The 23,070-nt window shown below is 53.1% G+C and overlaps 1 protein-coding gene across 1 annotated transcript in view; it reads left to right on the forward strand.

The window, feature by feature from the left end:
• Positions 1–3,730: 3,730 nt before the first annotated feature.
• Positions 3,731–23,070, forward strand: part of EFHD1 (EF-hand domain family member D1) — a 40,228-nt gene continuing 20,888 nt past the window's right edge. The window contains 1 exon segment of the mRNA XM_045481744.1: positions 3,731–4,128. Coding sequence (XP_045337700.1) covers positions 3,839–4,128 — 290 coding nt within the window. The 5' untranslated portion in view covers positions 3,731–3,838.

A 23,070-nucleotide genomic window follows, 5' to 3' on the forward strand; every position in this document is an offset into this window, starting at 1 on the left:
AGAAATTTATTTTACAAAACGTGTATCATATTTGCACAGGACTAGTGATATTGAGCCATCATTCAGCAGTCATGTTTTGAGTTTGTCAGGCACTCAGCTGGACACTCCAGAAGGAGGGCTGGAGAGCAGGGCTTTTCCAGCAATGGCAGTGACGGTGATTCACCTGGGGTCACTAGTGAGATACCGAGACTTCTTTCTTGGGGGGGGGGGGTGACTGGGAGTTGCCTGGTGATTATCGTGGGTATCTGCGGCTTTGCTGCCAGGGGTGGGCATGGCTTCGGAGGAGTTCCATCGTCTGCCAGTACCTCAGTGGCAAGGAAGCTTGGGGGAGGCCTGGTGGGCACAGCCACCAAACTCTGTCCCTTGCAGGTGACATGCCTTTTGAGTTGCACCCAGGGGACAGCTCGTATTTCACATGCACTCTATGCAAAAGTACTTCCTTAGAGATACACTGTGTAATATAGAGCATGTATTTTGGATTTTAAGGTTTAAGAGAATGAATCTCACGTTCAGTGTTCTTACCAAAAAACTGCCCAAAACAAAACCCAAGGGGACACAAGTAAATTTTTGGAGGTGATCTGTATGTTTATTACCTTGATCATAACAATGGTATGACAAGTGTTTGCACATGTCCAAACTTTAAGTAAACCTGTAAAAAAGAGGGCTTCATCCTTTAGAAACATTTAAAGGACGAAGTTGAATTGCATTCAAAATCCACTCTCAGGAACATGAGAAGTTTCAGTGTTATGTTCTATTCATAAGTGAAAGAAAAGGCAAAGCTATTAGTTTGGTTTTGAAGATATTATTATAATTTATTTTTATTTTATTTTTATTTTTTTTTAGTAATCTCTACACCAAACATGGGGCTCAAACTCATGACCCTGAGATCAGGAATTGAGCAGTCCACAGACTGAACCAGTCATGTACCCCAAAGCTATTAGATTCTTTAAATTTAAGGTGAACTGTGGTAAATTTTAGCATGTGAAACAATTGTTTACATTTTGTATTACCTTTTTATGCAGTTTCTTGTTGATGGAGAATATTAATTTTAAATCCTTTTTTGGTGTGTGTATGAAATATGTCACATATAAAGTACTCAAAACAGAAGTGACAACAAAGCAAAGGTAGTCACCACCATCATCAGGTCAGCATGTATTTAAAAGAGTCCATCAGGGGCACCTGGGTGGCTCAGTCGGTTAAGCGGCCGACTTGGGCTCAGGTCACGATCTCGCGGTCCGTGAGTTTGAGCCCCGCGTCGGGCTCTGTGCTGACAGCTCAGAGCCTGGAGCCTGTTCAGATTCTGTGTCTCCCTCTCTCTGACCCTCCCCCGTTCATGCTCTGTCTCTCTCTGTCTCAAAAATAAATAAATGTCAAAAAAAAATTAGAAAAATAAAAATAAAAGGGTCCATCAAACGTCATTTCAAGCATAAAATCTAATGTAAAAAGGGCTGCTTTTGCAGAACCAGATACGATTGTTTAGTGGGAATGTTAAGAGATTTTTTTTTTTTTTTAATGTTTATTTTTGAGAGAGAGAGAGTGACAGGGTGTGAGTCGGGGAGGGGCAGAGAGAGAGGGACACAGAATCTGAAGCAGTCTCCAGTCTTTGAGCTCTCAGCATAGAGCCTGATGCGGGGCTCAAACCCTCAAACGGTGAGATTATGACCTGAGCCGAAGTTGGCCACTTAACCGAGTGACTCAGGTGCCCCTAAAATATTTTATTTGAGGGCACCTATGTGGCTCAGTCGATTAAGCATCTGATTCTTGATTTTGGCTCAGGTCGTATTCTCACCGTTGGTGGGTTTGAGCCCATCAGGCGCTCTGCTTTCAGCACAGAGCACGCTTCGGATCCTCTGTCTCCCTCTCTCCCTGCCCCTCCCTGGATGGTTCTCATTCTCTCTCTCTCTCTCTCTCTCTCTCTCTCTCTCTCTCTCCCTCTCTCTCTCTCCCTGCCTCAAAAATAAACATTTTAAAAAATTTTAAAAGATTTTATTTGATACCCTTATTTAAAAACTTAGTATTTCCTAATACCTTTTTGTTTTAAATAATTCTTTTTTTAATTTTTAAAAATTCAAATATTTAATTTAAATCCAAGTTAGTTAACATATACTGTAATAAATGACTTCAGGAGTAGAATTTGGTGATTCATCATTTACATATAACACCCAGTGTCCATCCCAACAAGTGCCCTCAATTCCCATCACCCATTTAGCCCATCCCCCCACTTGACACCCCTCCAGCATCCCTGTTTTTTCTCTGTATTTATTTATTATTTTATTTTTAATTTTTAAAAAGTTATTTATGTATTTATTTGAGCGACAGAGAGAACGAGCAAGCAGGCTGTGAGATCATGATCTGAGCTGAAGTCGGATGCTTAACTGATTGAGCCACCCGGGTGTCCCTGTTCTCTGTATTTATAAATAACTTTTTAAAAAGATTTTATTTGTAGAGGTGCCTGGGTGGCTGAGTGGGTTAGACATCTGATTCTTGATTTCTGCAATGACGGCACAAAGCCTGCTTGGAATTTTCTCTCTGCCCCTCCCCTGCTTGTGTGCTCTCTCTCTCAAAATAAAATAAACTTAAACATATATATTTTATCTGTAAGTAATCGCTACACCCAACATGGGGCTCGAGCTCAACCCTCAGATCAAGAGTTGCATGCTCCACCAACTGGGCCAGCTAGGTGCCCCCAAATAACTCTTTTTCATTAGCCCTCTATAGATGCCCCCAATCCCTGGCAGGACCTCTGCTTGCCCAGTACACACACACACACACACACACACACACACACACACACACACACCAAAAGCCGGTGCGCAGTCTCAGGCCCCAGCGCTCAGCCGGGGTCACAGACACGCCCCGAGGTCAGCAGCCCACTAGGTGGTCAGAGCAGAGTGATCCAGGCAGAGGCGGACCAGTGTTTACAACGGTTGGCTGATGTAACAGCCATCTGCATCGGCCTTCCTTAGGGACAATGACGAGTTTACTTGTTTTGCCCCCCTGTTATTAAAAGTGCTGATTTATTTATTTATTTATTCTTGAGCTTCTTTTTCTCTTCTTTCTTGCGTCGCAGAAAAAGCCAGAGCCCCCGAAGCCACGCTGGGGTCTTACCTCCAGGGGAGCCACGAGTTTTGTCTCCTTGCTTGCTCTCTTTTCTGTTTGCTTATTCGTGTTTAGTATTTTGAGTATGTTTTGGCAACATTTATTTTCAACGAATGTTAGAAACGCAGCCCTCTTCCCCACCCCCCCCCCCCAGCGGGCGCCTCCCACTGCCAGACCTCGCGGCCACTGGGTGCCACTTCCAGCCATGGGGGCGCGTGGGTGTCACCTGAGGGAGCTCGGTTTTTCCCACCCCCAGCCGGTCCTGGGCCGCGAGCACCTCCAGTCGGGGTATTTCTGTGGAACGAGAAAGGAACCGCCCGAGCGGTCGGGAAACTTTCCCGCTGCCGTTTCCCCGGGGACCGCAGGGTCCTCTGTCTCCCTCCGAGCGGGCTCGGGCGGCAAGGTCGGAGTTGATCGGAGGGTCCACTCCGTGTCCCGGGGAGCGGTCAGCCTCCCGTCCCGAGCCCCGGGGAGGGGGCGGCGGGTGGGGACCCCCGGAAGCCCAGACACCTGCGGCCCCTGGCCGGCCGGGCGGTCCCCGAGCCCCGGCGCCTCCTTTAAAGCGGCGGCTCCGCCCCGCCCCGCCCCCCCCCCCCCCCCCCCGCCCGCGGTTCCACCCAACCGCCGGATTCCGGCCGCCCTGGGCAGAGCGTCGCAGCGCCGCGAGCCCGCGAGGAGCGCGCCGTCCGTCCAGTCCCCGCGTCGGGTTCCGAGCCCCCGGGTCCCCAGGCCCGCCGCCATGGCCAGCCAGGAGCTGGCGCTCAAGCTGCAGCGGCGGCTGCAGTGGGAGGAGGTGGAGGAGGGCGGCCTCCAGCCCGCGCCCGGCGCAGCCCTGGCGCCGGAGCACGAGTCCCCCGCCCGGGCGCCCACCGCCTGCGCCGACGCCGAGCTGAGCGCGCAGCTGAACCGACGGCTGGACATCAACGAGGGCACCGCGCGGCCCCGCCGCTGCAAGGTCTTCAACCCCTACACCGAGTTCCCGGAGTTCAGCCGCCGCCTCATCAGGGACCTGGAGAGCATGTTCAAAAAGTGAGCGCCCCGCGCCGCCCTGTGCCTCGCTCCCCCCGAGCACCCTGCGCTGGGGACCCGGGAGGTGGGGGCGTGGTGGGGGGGGGAGGTGGGGGTGGGCGGGTTTCCCGGCTTTGCTTTGTGGGACTGGGTGGGATAGTTTAGGAGTTCCTGGGGTGCCCTTAGCGTTTAACCCACGCCCCCGAGGCCCTGCGCGCCCCGAGTCCGTGCCGGCGCGTCTGGGGGCGCTGGGTGTTGGGGGGGGGGGGGGGTAGGGCGGTCCTGGCCCGGCCGTCGAGGGCAGTGGCCGCAGCTCTCCCGTACTGAGCTCAGAAGTTCCCCGGGGCAGCGGAGCCGGAGTCCCACGCTCCCGGGTCCCGACCACGGGTCCCGCCCCTGCGCCGCTGGTTGCGAGATTTGCCCGCAGCGCAACTTCTAGGAAACAATCGCGCAGCGGCTCACCTGCCAGCTGTATCTCCCAAGGGAGAAACTAGCCCCGTTGTCCTTTTATCTTTTAAAACAAAAGGGGATAGTTATCCTTGGCTGCCGCTCGGAGTCTGATGTACCCACAGAGGCTGAGAACTGGGAGTTTGTTAAACTCGTTGCAAAAGATCAGGACGTTCCTGGAGCGAGTGTGACTAGGGAGCCTCCTGGGGGCGTCGCCTTATCTGTTTTACCCTTTCTTGTCTTTGGGGCAGTAGGCGCCCGTCGGAACCGGACGTGGCAGCTGGCAGCGGGTCCTGCTGTGAAAGCCCCGCGGAGCCGGGGAGCTGCTGGCGCGCCCCAACACCGGGCGATGGAAGCAGCATAGAGAGCCCCCTCCAGTTGTCTTTGTATCCTGCGAGGTCCCTGGACCTCAGTTTTCTCATCTGTAGAGAGAGAGAGCAGCGATGGTCCCAGCCTTTTAAGGCCATAAAGTATTTTGCACACCGTAAGCTTCTAACCGAGCTATTAATATTATTTCCAGAATTGGGCCAAGACCGGAAAAATGCCTGGGGGAGCGAAGGCCTCCGGCCAGGTCATACTTAGGGCGTTTTTAAAAGCGCTTGGAATGTGTTTGTGCTCCGCGTTGAGGTTCTATTTAAAGGCTCTGTGGCCGGCACTGGGTGGCCAGAGCCTTGGCCCCTTCCTGAGGCTGGGCTGCTGTCCAGCCTCGGCCTCTGTGTGGAGGTCAGTGGAGGCTGGCACCTGGAGCCTCCCTGCCTCCTCTGTTTCCCTGACACCCTGATTTCCCAGTCCCTGGCTTGCAAGCACTGTTCTCTGGTGTTCACACCTGGTGGGTCTAGTTTGGGCAATTAAGGAAAGCTGAGTTGGGGCAAAAAAAAAAAAAAAAAAAAAGCATTTGGAGTGGAGATGGAAAAACAATGGGTACTTGGTTTGTCAGGGCCCCTTTGATTTATTTGGGAGTATGCTTTGGCTCCTTTGCTCCCATGTCCCAGCAGTTCCCAACAGTCCAACTGGACTGGGGGGTGCATCTTGGGGACCTCCTTCTTCAGTTTGCTTTGGGATGACTTGGGTTTCTTTTATTTATTCTATTTTTTTTTCTAGAACAATCTTTGAAAGGTTGAGTTTGTTTGTTGGCTACATAAGAGTCATAAAGGGAGTCCACATAGAGGGCCTTAGGAGGACAAGCAAGGTGGCATCCATGAGGAAGCAGGCTCTGGAACAAGGTCAAGCTCAAGGGAAGGCACGTGTGGTCCAGGGTCCCAAGAGAGCTGGCCAGTCCAGCCTGTGTGTGGTGCCAGACGGTGGTTCTCCAGAGCTGCAGTGTCAGTCAGAATTCTAGGTTGGGTTTTCTGTCACTTTCAACCAAAAGTGGCATAAACAAAAAGGAGATTAATGGGCTCATAATTGGTGTCAGGTATGGCTGGACCTAGGCGCTCAGATGATACTATCAGTGTGATACTATCAGTGCTTAGTTTCTCTTTTTCTTAAGCCAGCTTCCTCTTTGTGTTGTCCCCATTCTCAGGTGGCTTATCCCTGGTGGTGGCAGTCTGGCCACAGCAGCTCCAGTCCAGGGGGAAAGGGTAACCACAGCAAAGGCCTTATTGTCTCTCTCTGCCTTTAGCTTTGCTATTGTTTCTTATTGGCTCTCAACCAATTGCTGTGGCCAGGGGACTTGTTTGCCTCTGATTGGCCAGGCCTGAGGCATGTGCTCCACCCCTGCAGGGAGGAGTACAGCCCTATCTCTAGCAGACTTGGCCTTGGGGAAGAATGGCTTTCACTGGCAAATCTGGAGGCTATTGCTGAGGAGGGAGGGTCAAATGCTGGTGGCTTGTGAATGACCTTCCCGGGTCATCCTGGACCCAGATCACTGGCACTTTGTTTACCTTCAGCCACAAGTGTCATGGCTGGATTGCATGACTCCTGTAGGCAGGGAGTGGGATCCGAGGCCCAAGCTGCTGCGGAGACGCCTTCCTGGGAACCATCCCTGTGTCCCAGAAGAGGAGAGAGGCAGAGCTGCTCGAGTCAGCTGAGCAGTACCTGGAGACCCCAGCACGGCAGGGGGAGCAAGCAGTGTCACCTTTGGATTCGGACAAGCATAGGGTTGACAGGGCCTGGGATCTGTGACCCTGAACAAGTTACATGATCCCTCTAAGCCTTGGTTTTCTTGCTGGTAAGATGGGCACAGCGCTGCCTTCCCCTGAGGGCCAGGTAGCACTGTGGCTACCGGGGCTGGGGCCACCGGGGAATGCTGTCTTTGTTTCCCCACTGTGTTTGGAAAGGCCCCCCGGAATGTGATGTCAAGACTCAGTTATGTATCATGAGTGTGGGGAGGGTGAGGACACAGCCCCCTTATTCCAGGGGTCATTAGCTGTGACTGTGACCGTGGGCAAGTTGCTTAACCACTTCTGGCCTTTCATCATAGAATGGAGGCAATTGTTCCTTTCAAGGGGTTTGGTGAGAACCCGGCAAGACCACTTTGGCTCCAGCCCTGGGTCACACCTTCAGGCTCCCCACCTCCTACAAAAACAGGGATTGCATGACTCCAAGGCTGGGCTTCCACAAACTCGGCATCCTCCCTCCTAGTTCATCGGTTTACCTTCAGGGTGCATCTGCCCAATTTCGCTTGTTGTCCCGACCCCACTAGGCTCAGCGGCCCCAGGTTGGGAGATTTGTTACCTAGACACTTCTGACTCGGCTCGGCAAGTGACTCTAGGTGATGGACAAACCCCTCCTCTTGTGAAGGGGCCCTGCTGTGCCTTCGGTCACTAGGCTAGACCAATCGCCCTGCCACGCCTTGGGGGGCTTCCTGCCCTCCTGCCACCTCAAGCTCCCTCCAGATGGCCAGCTGGCTCCAGGACCTGCCTGAGCCCATCCGCCCAAGGGGCCTCCTGTCCCTGCTGCCTTTGCCCAGGCTGGGGCAGGCCGCCTCCACCCGGAAGGCTGCTGTGGGGCTGGCCATTCGGGGATTTGTCACCTGCCCCAGCCTGGCAGTGCTGCTGACCCTTTGCAGCCTGCTAAGGAGCTCCTTGGTCCCAGCTTTGCCCACAGCCCAGCCCTGATTCTCTGCTGGCCCGCTTTCATATTTTCTTCTTCCTGTTGTCCTGCGTGACTTAAAAAAACAACAAAGTTTAAACTATGCATAGTTAGGTCCTCTTGAAAACCTGACGGCTCACTCCTGCATTGACCCCTATCCTCAGCTGCCTTGGCCCTCACTGAGGGCTGGGTGAGGAAACCTCTTACTGGGGCCTCCCGGGCTCCTATGCTGCCTGGAGGAGCCCTGCACCTGCAGACCCCTGCCTGACTCTCCTCCCTGCCCTGCGACAGTGTCACCTGCCACAGCACCGGTCCAGCCAGCACTGATCAATACTGTGCTTCTGTCCGCAATTGAAGTGTGGCCTCTTCCAACCTTTTTCTTTTTCCTTTGCTTTTCTACACATAAATAAAAGCATAAGCATCTTATAAACCCCCAGGAACAGGTCACACACCAACTTATTTCCCGTTGTCTGGCTTTCCACACCTGATGCACTGCCGAAGCAGGGTTGAGGCTGTAAAGAGCATGAGCGCGGAGCCAGGCTTCCTGGGTTCAGACCCAGACCCTACTTCTTGCTACCTGGAAGGCTACTTCGGGCAGGTTACTTAAAAGCGCTGTGCCTCAGTTTCCCTTTCTGTGAAGTGTGGATAGAACAGTACCTGCCTTGTGGGGTTATTGTGGGGATTAAATGAGCTAATGTATGTGACGCAGTTAGCTCAATGCAGGGCCCACGGTGAGGGCCCAGGAGATTTGCACCCGTCATTTTCAGATGATCACATAGCTGTAGTTTTGGTGGATGTGCAGATTTTGGGTCCTCCTTTTTTTGCTCAGTAATTCAAAAGCAATGTCTGATCGATCCTTTGAAGTTGATTCCTCCTGCAGTTTGAGCTGCAGAGTGGCGACCTAGCTGCTTGGTGAGTAATTGGTCCCCCTGGGGCTCTGCCCTGACCTTCTGCCCTTCCAGGCTCTGTCGATGGGAGTCACCCGCTCCACTGCTGGAGGACTGGATTAGCGTCCTCCGGCTGCTGTAACAAAGTACCACAAAGCCGGTGGCTCAAGACAGCGTGAATGCATTCTCTTACCCTTCTGGAGGCTGGAACCGGAACTCAGGGTACCGGCAGGGCTGTGCGAGGCTACGGGAGCTTGAGGGAAGAAGAATCTTTGGCTTACAGACCTGTCACTCCGATCTCTGCCTTGTTCTATCACTGTCTGTGCAGAGCCCGATGTGGGGCTTGAACCCACGAATCATGAGTTCATTATCTGAGCGGAAGTCGGAGGCTTGATCAACTGAGCCACCCAAGTGCCTCAAGTGTTCTTTTTTTTTTTTTTTTAATTTTTAAATGTTTATTTATTACTTCTTGAATTAAAAAAACTTTTTTTAACATTTCTTTATTTTTGAGAGACAGAGGCAAAGCAAGACAGAGCATAAGTTGGGGAGGAGCAGGGAGAGAGGGAGACACAGAATCTGAAGCAGGCTCCAGGCTCTGAGCTGTCAGCACGGAGCCCCACGTGGGGTTCGAACTCACGAACCGCGAGATCATGACCTGAGCCGAAGTCTTACGCTCCACCGACTGAGCCGCCCAGGTGTTCTTGATGGTGTTCTCCTTGTATGTGTGTCCTCACATGGCCCCCTCGTAAGGACACCGGTCATTGGATTTAGGGCCCACCCCAATCTAGTACGACTTCATCTTAGTTTAATTTATTACATATGCGATGATCCTATTTCCAAACAGGATCACATTCTGAGGTTCTGGGTGGCCGTGAATTTGGCAGGGGGCACCCTATTCAACCCGTTACCGCAAGTGAGCAGGGCTTCCCAGTCCTTGAGGCGCCATGACCACCTTCTCCTTGCCTCCTGAGGGATTGGGGAGCCGGAGTAGGCAGGCCTGCCCAAGGAGGCCCTCGGATTTGGGGACGTCAGAGCCTTAACCAAAGCCTCCATATCCCTACCCTCAGCAGGAGGATCGATCTTCCCAAAGCCCACTCCGAATGGAAATGGAGCTGCTATCTAACTACAAAACACAGAACCGACAGCCGTACCCTCCACCCCTCCCTTCACCCCCACACCCCCAGTCGTCCCAGGAGTGCACTCACTTTCAGCAAAAATTTCAGTTTAATCAGAGTTGCCAGACCCAGATTCTGATGTCGCCTTAGTTCACTCAAAACCTGACTTGATGGGCATAAAGTACGCCTGTTCCTTTTGTTCTGAGCTAGAGAAATGCATGCAGGTACTGCCGAATGTGCTTTGATCTCTTAAGTTTGATTTTTCTATTTGGAAGTGTTGCTTAGGGATGTCTCGCATTGTCAAGGTTTGGAGAAAGAACTGGATCCCTCCCCCGACCCAGCTGTGAGGATGTTGGGTTCTTGGGCTGGGGGTCACTTGTCTTTGTACCCCTGGGGCCTACCACAAATGAGCCTGGCTGCCAAATGCTGTGTTGTAGGAGGAAGAGAATTTTCGAGTGAGTGTGGGAAGCCAGAGGCATCATCATCCTGGCCAGAGAAAGCTCCCTCTTCATTTCCAAGTGTGTTACTGGATAGCCTGAGCCAAGAGAACAGTGGCCTGATTTTAAACGAAGAGTGAGAAGGCCCAGAAGAAACTGACTCTGGGTTTGTGTCCAGGGCTGTAACAGAAGCTGGTGGAGGTCAAGGCTAGACGGGAAACTTTAATTACCCAGGGCTTATCCGGGGGCCTCTTTCAACAGGAGATACTGAGGGTGGCCACTTAAGGGTAGGACCCAAATGCAGAACCTCAGGGGCGCCTGGGTGGCTCAGTCGGTTAAGCGTCCGACTTCGGCTCAGGTTATGATCTCATGGTTCGTGGGTTCGAGCCCCACATCGGACTCTGGGCTGACTGACAGCTCAGAGCCTGGAGCCTGCTTTAGATCCTGTGTCTCCTTTTTTCTCTGCCCCTCCTCTGCTCGCACTCTGTCTCTGTCTCTCTCAAAAATAAAGAAACATTAACAAAAACAAAAACAAATGCAGCACCTCAAAATGTGGCTGCTGTGTTTTTGTAGCTATACTAAAAGTTTGTCTTTCATTCCCCCAAAGAAAGGGTGGGGAGAGGAGCATTTGGCTCTGGGAAAGGTGTCTTTTTATTGAGAATCCGAAATGGTGATGTCGTAGATGCCCCTCCAACGCCCACGTCGCCACTAAGCCCAGAGAAGGCGAGGATGTTATGGCACTGTTCATTTCTTATGTTGCCCACCCTTATCCCATTTATTTTTCTCCTCCTTAGTCTCCTCCTTGAGGGAGGGAGGAAGGGTGTAGACTTAGAGGGCAGGCATTTGCAGTAGAGGTGCAGAGGGGGAGGGGTTACTAGGGGGGAGGGGAGGCAGCGCACCCACTCTCAGGTGCATCTTCTGAGTGAATTGACTTTGAAGATGAGGAAGGTGCCTTAGAGAAAGGCGACGAGAGCTTCTGACCCCTGATTGGAGTTTCAGTCCACGGTGACCTGCCTTAGATTTGAAATTCCCACACCCGCACTGGATTTTGCACATTTGACCTTGCCGACCGTGGGCGGGGCAAGAGAACCCCGGGCTAGTCTGAATTCCTGGGGGGCGTTCAGCCAGAACTCAGGCTGGCTTCTGTTTCGGGGCCCTGGTCTCTGGCAGAAAGACACCTTGACTTGGAACTATTTCTTAGACCTGTTCAAGCACTGGTTGTTTCCATTTGCCAAATGAGGTGTGCTGACCACCACGGAGGGGAACTGGAAGGGGGCTCCCAGCTCCTGGCGGTCAGATCTTTGCAGGGAGTTTCTTCCTCTTCCTTGCTCCCCACTCTCCCCGCCTCACTCCCTCTGAGAAGTCTCCTCCACCCTCGTTACAGAGCCTTCCCATTTCATGAGAATCACATTTCATGATTCATTTCATGAATCCCTTGCAAGGTTAGTTAATAAGTGCCTGGTTTTAAAGCTGTGAGGTCTCAGGGGCTCTATTTATACTCTAGCCGGATCGTACCCATAGTCCAACTAGTAAATAGAAATAGAAATACCTCCTTTCAGGGCCGCCTGGGTGGCTCAGTCGGGTAAGCCTCCGACTCTTGATTTCAGCTCAGGTCATGATCTTGCGGTTCATGGGATCGAGCCCCGCATCAGGCTCTGCGCTGAGATTCTCTTTCCCTCTCTCTCTCTCTCTCTGCCCCTCTTCCTTTCTCTCTCTCAAAATAAATAAATAAAAGGAAAGGAAAAAAAAAGCAATATCTCCTTCCTTTGAATTTGAGGAGGGTCCTCATGGTGTGGCTGAGCCAGTGGTCTCTAAAATGTGCTAATTCAGTCGGGCCTTGGGAGCCACGGCCGCCAGACCCGGCGAAGAGACGCTCCTTGGAGGAGCCCGGCACACCCTCCAGGCTTTGCACACGTTTGCTTTCAGTTTCCTTCTTCGTGGATATCTGCATCGTGTGCACCCTCGTGTGTCCACACATGTGACATGTGTGCTCACATTCACTCTCACCCTCACGCATTCAGTGCCTGTCCTCCTCCGCATCATATAGTCCTGCCTCTACAAGCCTCTTTCAGCTCCTGTGTCCCTTGAGTGTTAGTGATCGAAGGGCACTACTGGTCCTAAATCCTAGATGACCCTTGGAAGGCCCAGGTACAGGGACACCTGAGTTGTTGGAGCAAGGACCACACTATCCTGCAGGATGAAACTTGATCGTAGTCAGTGCTCTGCCAGGACATAGATTTGTTGGTCCCAAGGCTGCGTGACCTTTTGTGACCCCTTCCCCAGTGTTCTCACCTCTGGGGTCCCACAGCCATCAATGTCTATACATTTGCTAACCATAATCTGCTGTGGTACCATAATGATGACGATGACGAGCCCTCATCTACTGTTTGTGAGCCATTCATTCATTCATTCATTCATTCAGCTAAACACCTGCTGGGTGCTGGGATTGCACAGATTGAACCAGAGGAGCCACTGCCCTTGAGAAACTCAAACTCTTAACAGTGAGCTGGATTTTTTTTTTTAAGTTTGTTTATTTTGAGAGAGAGAGAAAGAGCATGAGCAGGGGAGGGGCAGAGAGAGAGAGGGAGAGAGAGAATCCCAAGCAGGTTCCACACTGTCAGTGCAGAGCCCGACATGGAGCTCAAACTCACAAACGGTGAGGTGACATCACAATCTCAGCCGAAACCAAGAGTCAGATGCTCAACCGACTGAGCCACCCAGGCGCCCCAACAGTGAGCTGGATATAAATGATGCTGCTGGACAGGAGGATTGCAAGTCCTGGAAAGGCCAGCCACCACCCGTGTGCAAGACACTTCATGTGGCCTAGCGGCCCCTGTAAAGATGTGGGGAGCACTGTGACTTCAGGCTGCTGCATTCAGGGTAGGGGTCCTGGTCTTTCTGGATGTAGTCAGGGAAGAGCAGCCAGCCAGGACTGGGAGGGGATCCAGGTCCTTGAGCGAGGGAAGCCCTGGGACTGAGGGTCCTCAGGTGGAGGATGACAGCTGACCGCTTGAAGTGTGATGGGGACCCACTTGACCATGGAGGCCACAAGGAAAGGAGTCAATAGCTTTGGTTCAGTATAGAGAAGAAAACTTTCTCGTGGTTGGAGTGGTTGAGAAATGGAAAGAATTGTCTGGAAGGTGTTAAGCCTTTTCTCTGGGGTTTCACTGGAATGCGGGTTGCCCAATTCCTTGGAGTGAGAAGTGCGGTGGGGCTTAGGGAGGCTGGGGGATGGAGTATTGACCTTCAAGTTTCCTTTGAGCCCTATGGTTTTAGCTGGAGCTTGTTTTATCCTATCCTATCCTTATCTTATCTTATCTTATCTTATCTTATCTTATCTTATCTTATCTTATCTTATCTTATCTTATCCAGAGAGCACAAGCTGGGGAGAGGGGCAGAGGGGGAGAGAGAGAATTTCAAGCAGGCTCCACACTCAGCCTAGTGCCCTATGCAGGGCTCTAGCCACAACCTTGGCTGGGACCATGACCTGAGCCGAAATCAAGAGTCTGGGGCTCAACCGACTGAGCCCCTCACACGCCCCCGGAGCTCTTTGCCTCAGGTCTTCGGAACCTCTGAAATCACATATCAAGTTGTGGGCACCCATTTGCTAAGGGCATCCACCTTCTCGCGGGGTTTAAGGCCCATCTCTCCACAGCTGAGATCCCCTGGTTTGGAGGGAACAGATTAGAATCTCACAGCTAAAAGAAAACTTAATCATTTTTGTTGTAAAATTATGATGTCCCTGTTCAGTATCTCTTGTAAAAATAGTAGAGCTATTTACGACTTGTGGAGAGTGGAAGCCGCAGGATCTTCTATTCCAAGGGATGGCTGCCATCAGATTAGGTACCAGTTGCTGAATGTGAGTGTTGAGACTGTATATACCGTTCTGCCTTGTATCAGTTGGGAGGCCCTTGGCTTAAGTCATGGAAAACCTTGCCCTGAACCCAACAGTGAAGAATCATCTCGTATAACAGGGTGTCCAGAGGATCCGGGTGGCCCTTGGGCACGGTTGGCGGTTGCTGTCGGAGACCTGAGTTCGGTCCTCCCCACCCCTCCAGTCTTTGTGTTGCCTTCATCTGGGGGCGGGTAGCAAGATGGTGAGTTCCCCAAGCCACATACAGCTGTGACAAAATCAGAGGCAGGAAAGAGCTAGAGTTCTTCTAAACAATGAGGAAATCTTGGGGCGCATGGGTGGCCCCATCGGTTGAGCATCTGAATTCAGCTCAGGTCATGATCTTGCGGTTCTAGAGTTTGAGCCCCACATCAGCCTTGCTGCTGTCAGTGTAGAGCCCACTTCAGATCCTCTGTCCCTCTCTCTCTCTCTCTCTCTCTCTGCCCTTCCCCTGCTTATGCTCTCTCAAAAAATAAATAAAACATTAAAAAAAAAAATGAGAAGTCTTTCCCAGATGGATCCCCTAAGCCAGCCTCTGGCATCCCTTTGGCCAGCATTGGGTCAAGGGCCCACCTGGGCCAGTGACTGCCCTTCCCTGAGGGGCAGGAACCTGGCCAAATGGAGGTTTGTAAGGGAGAAAAGGAGGGGTGGAGCCCAACAGTGTTCCTTTTGGGTCTTTTCCTGACCAATGGACCATGGCTCTCTTGTGTTCATCTCTGTTTTTGTATATATAGGAGGGGCTTGGATTCTGGAGACCAGGCAGGGAGCAGCCCATGACTGGGAGCTCTTAGATGCCTGAATGTGGAAGTCTTTCCTCTGGGACACTCACTGCCACCATTTTAATCAAGAGTCCCTTTGATTTCTTTCTTTCTTTCCTTCTTTCTTTCTTTCTTTTTTTTTTTTTTTTTTTAAATTTTTTAATGTTTATTTTTGAGAGAGAGAGACAGAGCATGAGCAGAGGAGGGGCAGAGAGAGAGGGAGACACAGAATCCAAAGCAGGCTCCAGGCTCTTAGCTGTCAGCACAGAGCCCAACACGGGGATTGACTCAAGAACTGTGAGATCATGACCTGAGCCAAAGTCGGACCCTTAACCGACTGAGCCACCCAGGCGCCCCTCCCCCCCACTTTTGATTTTTCTCTTTGCCTGTGGCTTTAGATCCCTGGCAGCTAAGAGTGTTGTGTATTTGGGGGTGGGGATGTGTCTGTGTCAACTGCCCTCTCTAAGCCAACTTTCCGTAAAGTTCCTACTTTGCCTCAAGTAATCCTTCCATTTTAACAAAGAGTTTGGCCAAACACCAGCCATCTCAACTCTGGGATGGGAGGGCCCAACTGGCTTCCTTGGGCAGATTTCACCAATTACACTCCTCCTCTGCTTTTTGTCTTTGACGATTGTTTGCTGATGCCTTCCTTTTCTCAAGCTCCCCCTCCTCAGACCTCCTTTGTCCTCTTTATCATCATGACTCTTGTATCTCTGATTTCCTCTCCTTTTAGAAGGGTCTACAGGTGGATACGCAGTGAGTGCATGGGACCAGCCGCCATCTTGGCTGGCAGTCACATGCGTTGATGTCTGTCATTCCTTTTAGCGTCTTCTAGTACTGTGTTGAGAGGGGCCCCTCTCTTGTAGGAGGGGTGGGTGGAAGGGTATCCAGGCCTGATTTTATTTTCTCTCAGTCTTAGCCTAACTGCCCCCCTGTGTTGTGGGATGAAAATAAAGTCTTTGGTTTAGGAGGTGAGCCGGTGCCAGCAGCAGCCTCCCTGTGCCGGTTCCTGGTTCCAGGCCAGGTGGAGCCTTAGTGTAGGGGGACGGGCGGGGAGCAGTGGACTGTTCCCAGCCACACAGGGGTCTGATTCTGAAGTGAATGGTGTGAATAGTGTGGCTGCCTCTGGGTGGACAAAGGCTTAACCTTCTGCAGGCTTGGATCAGATTGGAAGTAAGTAGGAGGACATTGTCTAAGACATTCAAACTGCGTCCCCAGGGCTGGCCCCTCTGCCCCTTCCTGGTGGGAACAGAGGATGGATTGAGGCTGCAGCTGACGCCAGCTCTGGGGTTAGACACCTCCGAGGGGGACCCCCAGGCCACCTGGCACTGCTCAGGGAACACTGATCGTGCCTGGGACGGCAGTCCTGGCATCAACCTCTACTGACAAGGTCTGGCTGCTGACTGTCCTAGCTCTGTGTCCATGGGGACCTGGTGAGCTCTGTCTTGTGTCTTGGCCTTGGAGAAGTGCTGTCCCCAGATCCAGCGCTGCCCTGCTTGGCCTCAGTGATAGGGTCTCTGGCCCCTCCCTAAATGCCTCCTCATGCTTTGCCCACCCCACCCTACAATGGTCAGCTTTACTGAGCCCTGGACTCCCCACCCCCCACGCCCCCCCCCCCCCCCGCCAAAACACCTAGCAGTCACCACTTGTAGAGTACCTACTGCGTGCAGGCACTGCTGTTAGCATTTGCATCTCAAACACCATTAGGTGGGTTCTGTTGTCACCCCGTTTCACAGATGGGGACCCTGGGACAGAGAGAAGCTAGGTAGCTTGCCCAGGGTCACCCATCACGTAAGAGGTAGAAGTGGAATTTGAACCCAGAAGGCCTGTACTCTTGTTCCTTGTGCCACTAGCCTCTCTCTCTTTTTTTTTTTTATTACAAAAAAATTTTTTTAACATTTATTTATCTTTGAGAGACAGAGCACAAGTCGGGGAGGGGCAGAGAGAGAGGGAGACACAGAATCCGAAGCAGGCTCCAGGCCCTGAGCTGTCAGCGTGGGGCCGGACATGGGGCTTGAACCCATGAACCGTGAAATCATGACCTGAGCCGAAGTCGGATGCCTAACCGACTGAGCCACCCAGGCGCCCCTAGCCTCCCTCATTAATGTCATTATTGCCCCCATCTTCTCAGGCTCCAGATCTCAGCCATCCTTGGCATCGCCCCTGCAGGTTGCCTGGGGCAGCTGGCCTCCCCTTATCCATCTTGCATGTTGTGACCTCTTGCCAGAGCCCGGGTCTCATCACCTTGCATCCCTCTTCAGAATCCTCTGTGGGTTGGGGACAACATACAACATTCCATAGCTCCCCATTGCCCATGGGATAGGGTCCAGGCTCCTCATGATAACCTGTAAGGCCGGTCCCTGCCGGGTGTCTCATTCTGCTGTTACCAGTTGCACCGGCCTGGTCCTGCTCTTACTGGGCTGTTGCCCATCCCCTCACCCCGACTCTCCATACTCTCCAGTTTCTAATGGATCGCACTTAGTATTGTTGATTCTTGTGACGTTCCCCTCCCTCCATAGGGTTTGTCCTGGGAACGCAGGCACAGGTCTTTATGCTTGAGTGGGGCTAACTTCTTCTCCAGTCCCCATGCCCACCCCAGGGCCAGGGTAGGGGTGACTTGACCCCTGTGGAGGGGCTGAGCTCTGCCTCTGGAGCTGCACTGTGGCCCCGGTGACTGCCTCTGGGGAGCTTCGCAGCTCACAGGCTGTCAGAGGAAAGGGGGGCCATCGTGCGGGCCATGGGGTTCCCTCTAGCGGTGCCACTGACCACACGCCATGCAGGCACAGGCCTGTAAGTGAGATGTGGACACAGGTAAATGTCCACCTTCTCAGGTTGTCCCCCATATCGTGTGACCGCTCGGCATGCAGTCAGAGCCTTAATTAGGTCCCTCTGGTTCCAGCCCCATATTTTTCCACTACGGACCTGCAAGTCCCGTGGCCCCCAGCAGAACTGCTGGGTTTGAGGTGGTGCCGGCCCAGAGCGGGGGATGCGGGAAAAGGACTGGCTGGCAGTGAAGCAGTGGGACGGAGATGGAGACCGAGGGCCCAGAGGCTGCGGCCCCGGGTGCTTTTCCTTCCTGTTTGGAGGGACGGCCGAGTCCCCCCCCACAGGCCACTTGAGTTGGGCCTGGGGCCCCTGACCTCCCCTTCTTCGGGGCCTTCCCCTGCTCTTTGTCTCTCTGACTCCTGGGTTTGAGGGCTGAGGAGCAGTGGGGGCACTGCTAGGGCTGCCCCAGTCCTGACCGAGTTGGTGTGGAAGCCTTGGGTTATTTGGGGGAAGCCTTTCCCCCAGATCCACAAGGCTCCTGGGAACGTCCTGGAGAGTTAGGTTTCCAGGGGGGCACCTCTGGCCTTGTTTCCTGGCCCCTCACGGCTTTTATGGGAAGTGTTGGGGAGGCACCTCATGCCGCACCTTCCCAGCAAAGGACTGACCTTGCTCAATTTGACATTCCTGGGGAGAAGAACCCAGGTAGCCTCCCCACCCCCATTGCCCTCGGGAGCACACAAATCTCCCAGAATGCCTTGTGGGAGCAGACTCCACTCCCTCCCTCTGGGACATCCCCACACCTCTGGACTGGACTGGTGACAGTGGCTCCCTCCCTGGCCTCTGCACTTGTGCTCCCCTGTCGTTTCTGCTTCGCCGTCCCAGCCAGCCGCCTCCCTCCCCTCCAGCTCTGCCCAAGTTCCGGCCTTATCGCCGCTCAACAGCCTCTTTGTACATCTGCCTGCCCGCCGGGACTGGTCTTTGTGCTTTGCTTCAGCTCTGGAGAGGCCCCAGGTAGACGGGAGCCAGGTGGTGAGTGAGCAGATGAATGGAATCAGGGCGAGCCAGGAACTGATTGGAAATCAAAGACTCTGGGCTCGAGCTTTAACTTAACTCCTCAGTCCCTGTGTCACTGTTGTACATCCCCCCCCCCCCCCCCTTCAGAGTCTGCTTCCTCTTACTTTGCGCAGTTGTAACACACTTGGAGATCTGGTTTCCGGGCCTGCTCCCAGCCTGAGGCAAATGGGAGGGAAGGAAGGAGGGAGGGAAGAATGGAGGAAGGAAGTTTCTGTCCAGGGAGAGAGGGAGGAGCAGATGATTTGACAGCTGGGGAGGACCCTCTAAAGATAGAAAACCAGAAACTCAGAGTCCTGGGCATCCGGACTATGGAGGAGAAACAACTGTCCTGTGACCTTGGGGCGTCCTGAGACTCATCTGGATAGGCACCGTTAGGGACATCCACAGAGAGCCAGGAGCATCCCCGGAAAGGCCCAAGGGGACAGTCTGGCACAGTGCCCTTCTCTGACTTGGAAGTGCCTGGGCACCACAGGTGTTGTGAAAATGGAGGTTCTGATTCAGCAGGTCTGGGGCAGGGCCTGAGATTCTGCGTTTCTAACAATCCTGGGTGACCACGATGGCACTGATCTAGGGACCACACTCGGAGCAGCCGGTGCCTGCCTGTTTGAAAAGGCAGTGCCTGATTTCCATACAAGGCCTTTCACTATGAAGAAAAGCAGGGGAGCCCCAGGGTGCTGGAGCGGATGCCACCCTCCCACACCAAGACATTTTCTGGGGCACTGCCATCCTTCCGAGAACCACCCCCTCCCCCACCAGGGTCCCTGGGGGAGTTTCTCATGGCTGAGCCTCAGACAGACAAAGGCTGCCTGGCTTCTTTCTTCCTAATGGCAGGGTTATTCTGGCGAGGTGAAAACCAAGAAAACCCAGGGGCTCTGTATGGTGGAAGCTGAGAGAGCAAGTGATTCACGGAACCAGGAGGGGCTGAGCACTGGATGGACCCTGGACACCTAACCCTGCCCCCTTGCTGCTGTCCCCTCGTCCCGTCCCTAGTGGACTTTGGTGGGGTCGAAGTTAGGGGTTACCGGGACCCTTTTGGCCAGGCCAGGGGCCTTCCCAGGTCATCGGCCCACGGCTGTGGGCATGCCGGTGAGGGATCCCAGCCTGCCACACCCCACCCCACCCCACCCCACCCCAGCATGTACTGAAAGGCAGTAAAGAGCCTTTCTGAGTGACCCCTGGCAAGAGACCTGACCCTCTCACACAGGCTGGGCTGGGCTGCCACTGAGCACGGGCTTCACGGAGAGTCTGAATAAGGGACCTCGGCAGGCTGTGGATTCGGGTTTCCCCCAGAATGCTAAAGATGGCGACCGCTGTTCGAGGTCCATTTGAGAGTGGGCAGCTCTTCAGAGCAGGCGCCCTGGAAGCTGTCTTCCTCTTCATGGCTGCAGACAGGTACTACTTTTAAAAATAGCTCCCTCTCCTTGGCTGCTTACTGGGTGCCAGGGGCTGAGTGCAGGCCTGTTATCTCCCTGCAGGGCACAAACAGCTCTTCTCCTTGTACTCAGTCTGCAGAGGGCTCACCAGCCTGAGTGTCTCCCAAGCCAGTGGCAGCACTGGGTGTCAAGGCCGGCCTGTGTCTCCAGGGCTGTCTCCAGTGCTGATGGGACCAGAGTCTCTCCCGGGCAGATCCCGGAGAGTATAAAGATGACCGGGACTGAGGGCCTTTTAAAGCAAAAACCATGGGAAAAGTTCAGCAACTCAGAGCGGGGGTGGGGGTGGGGGGGTGTGTGGCTAGAAGGAAATCCCAGGAAGCGAACAAGCATCAGGGTCTTGAGTTGATGGGTGGTTTTTCTTTGATATCCTGGGTTGCCTTCAATAAGAAAAATAGGGGTTAAAATTTAAATTCTTGAAAAGAAACTGGTACAAGGAGCTAAGATGTTGGTAGGGGAGGAGCTGAGGGCTTCAGGGGACTCCCAACAAGCCTGCCAAGCATTTGAAAGACAGAAACTGTGGAGAGGAGAGGGAATATTTCCATGGTTTGAAATAGGGGGAGGGGAATGCAGGTTTAGGCTGGGCTTGCAGGGAGAAAGAAAGCCCCAGATGGGCCTGGGGCTAGAGCTCCGTGCTTTCCCCTGAAGCCTGGTCCCACACCCCCAGCCTGGGAAAGGCCTTCTGTCCCTGGTGGCAGGGGTTGGGGGCGTGGGGGTGTCTTAGTGGGTGGCCCTGCCAGCTGTTTTGTGCAGGTGGGCCTGACCTGGGTAGGTGCTGTTCCCTTTCCACGGGGCTGGATTCCAAATCAAAAGGAAGGTGATAGCATTTTCACGGGGGGGGGGGGGGGGGGGGGAGGGGGGGATGGAGGCAAAGAAGGTTTCCAGAACGCAGAAAACAAATCCAACTGCATGCACATTCCCACAGGTCTGAACGTTGGTGTGAGATAGCCAGTTTGCAGAGGGCCTTGTCTAAAGGTGCTTCCACACTAGCTGCTTCCATACTGGCCCCTCCCCAGGGGCTCTGAGCAGAGTAGATGACGGTTTTGCCTCCTGGCCCAGCCTTGAGGACCTCTGCTTCCTTGTCACCTCAGCTTCCTGCAGCCACCCCCACGTGGAGATGTGATAATGTAGTCCTAGAACCTTCTGAAGATAAAGGCCTTTTTTTTTTTTTTTTTTTTTAAATACCTTACTTCCCCAGGAATCTTCTCTCTACCTTAGCTTTGACTAGTCTCTGCCTTTGCTAACTGTCACTGGAGGGCAACCTTGGCATTCTGTTAGGACTGCCTGAATATCAAGTTTTATTTCCCCCCAAATTAACCCCGGTGGCTGGGTGGCCCTGCCCAGGGTTTGGGGTGAGAGCTTGGGCATCAGGCTAGGGGTCCACCGGCTTAACTTCGGCAGACCTAGTGACCTGGGGCTGGTTGACCTCCACGGGTCCCAGTGTCTTCATCAGTCCTACACCCCTCACAGAAGTTCTGGCGGGTCAAATCAGATGAAATTTATCCGAAGGGCTCGGCTGCCGAGACTGTTTCTCCAGATGTTTGCAAGATGGCAACACTGAAATTCTCTTGGTCAAAAATTAATGACTTCGCCTATTCGGGACTCTGCACCATGGCTCCGATCATTTCTGCCAAAGCCTTCGGGCATCAATTGCAGACGGTATGCATCTTACAGTTACAATAGCAGTCTCTTTGTTGGGACATTGAGTGACCTCTCTGGCCCCTGAGCTCTCACGGGGTCGTGGGGCACAGAGTATAAACTCAGTTAATGATCATCCCTGCCTTCTCTGCTCCATGTAAAGCCAAGGACCTGCTTGGAAGTCCCAGGTTAGTTCTCATCCCCAGGAAGTGGCTTCACTGCATACTTCTATCACCATCTATCCAGTGGGGTGACTAATTACCACTTCACAGCACTGTTGGATTAAACGAGGTGATTTTGCACAGTGCCCAGCACTTAGTAAGCTCTCAATAAACCATAAACACAGGCGGCTATTATTAATTCTTCACAGGGCTGTTGTAAAGATGAAAAGGATTAGTTTATGAGACAATGTGTGGTGAGCTGCAGAGCAGGCCAGGTTTAGTTATTGGGCGCTTTGCATCCCATGGTGTGCGCTGCTCATGTGGTCATGGGGTGCTTTGAGAGGAACAGATAAAACGGAAAGATGACGAAGGGGCCCTGGGAGGTTTTTCCTGCCTGTCTTGCAAACCCAGGTCCTGAAGGAAGTGACCGTGGACAAGCCCTCGTGGAGGATCACTTTGAAGAGGGAAGGACGCACTTCCCAGCTACACGGGGAGCGGTGAGGACGCCACTAATGTGTCACTTTCTAATCCTGCCTGGACTTACATACATGGCCCCTGGCCAGTGCTCCAGGCAGGAACAAAGGCAAGCAAGCAGCCTTCCCTGAGTCCCGGGGAGTGAAAGTGGTAGCCGGCTCATGACCCCACTCTTCCCTGCCCTGCTCGGCTTCAGAGATGTCCCTTCCACATCTACACGCTGGCTTTGTTGCTGTGCCAGGCTGATGGCCCCCCGCGCAACATAGACAGGCCTGCCTAGATACACCTTTGGCCCTTTGCTCCAGCTGGGGTTTGCCCGCTGCAGTGCTGGGTGGGCTTCTTCCTGGCACTGACTCACCAAAGTGGTCACCTTTGCCTGCCTCTTTAAAGATTTCTTTAGGGGCGCCTGGGTGGCTCAGTCGGTTAAGGCTCTGACTTCAGCTCAGGTCATGATCTCACAGTTTGTGGGTTTGAGCCCCGCATTGGGCTCTGTACTGACAGCTTGGAGCCTGGAACCTGCTTCAGATTCTGTGTCTCCTTTTCTCTCTCTGCCTCTCCCCCCGACTTGCACTCTCCCTCTATCAAAAATAAACATTTAAAAAAAAAAAAAAGAAGAAGAAGATTTCTTTAAATTCCTTTAGCCTGTTTCCAGACTTTCCTGGCGCCCTTTCTGACATGTTTGTCCCTTTTCTTAGGCCTGGAGAATGTTTCAGGCTTGAAACAGTTTTTCCAAACCTTCTCGACTCGTGTCGGTCAGAACCCCAGAAGAGAAACAGAAGGCTGACATCTCAGCCCCCTCCCTGTGCATGAGCCCATGGCACCAGCCCCACTGGGGTCCCCTGGGGGAGGTT

Source organism: Leopardus geoffroyi, chromosome C1 (assembly GCF_018350155.1).
Source record: "Leopardus geoffroyi isolate Oge1 chromosome C1, O.geoffroyi_Oge1_pat1.0, whole genome shotgun sequence".
NCBI lineage: Eukaryota > Metazoa > Chordata > Mammalia > Carnivora > Felidae > Leopardus > Leopardus geoffroyi.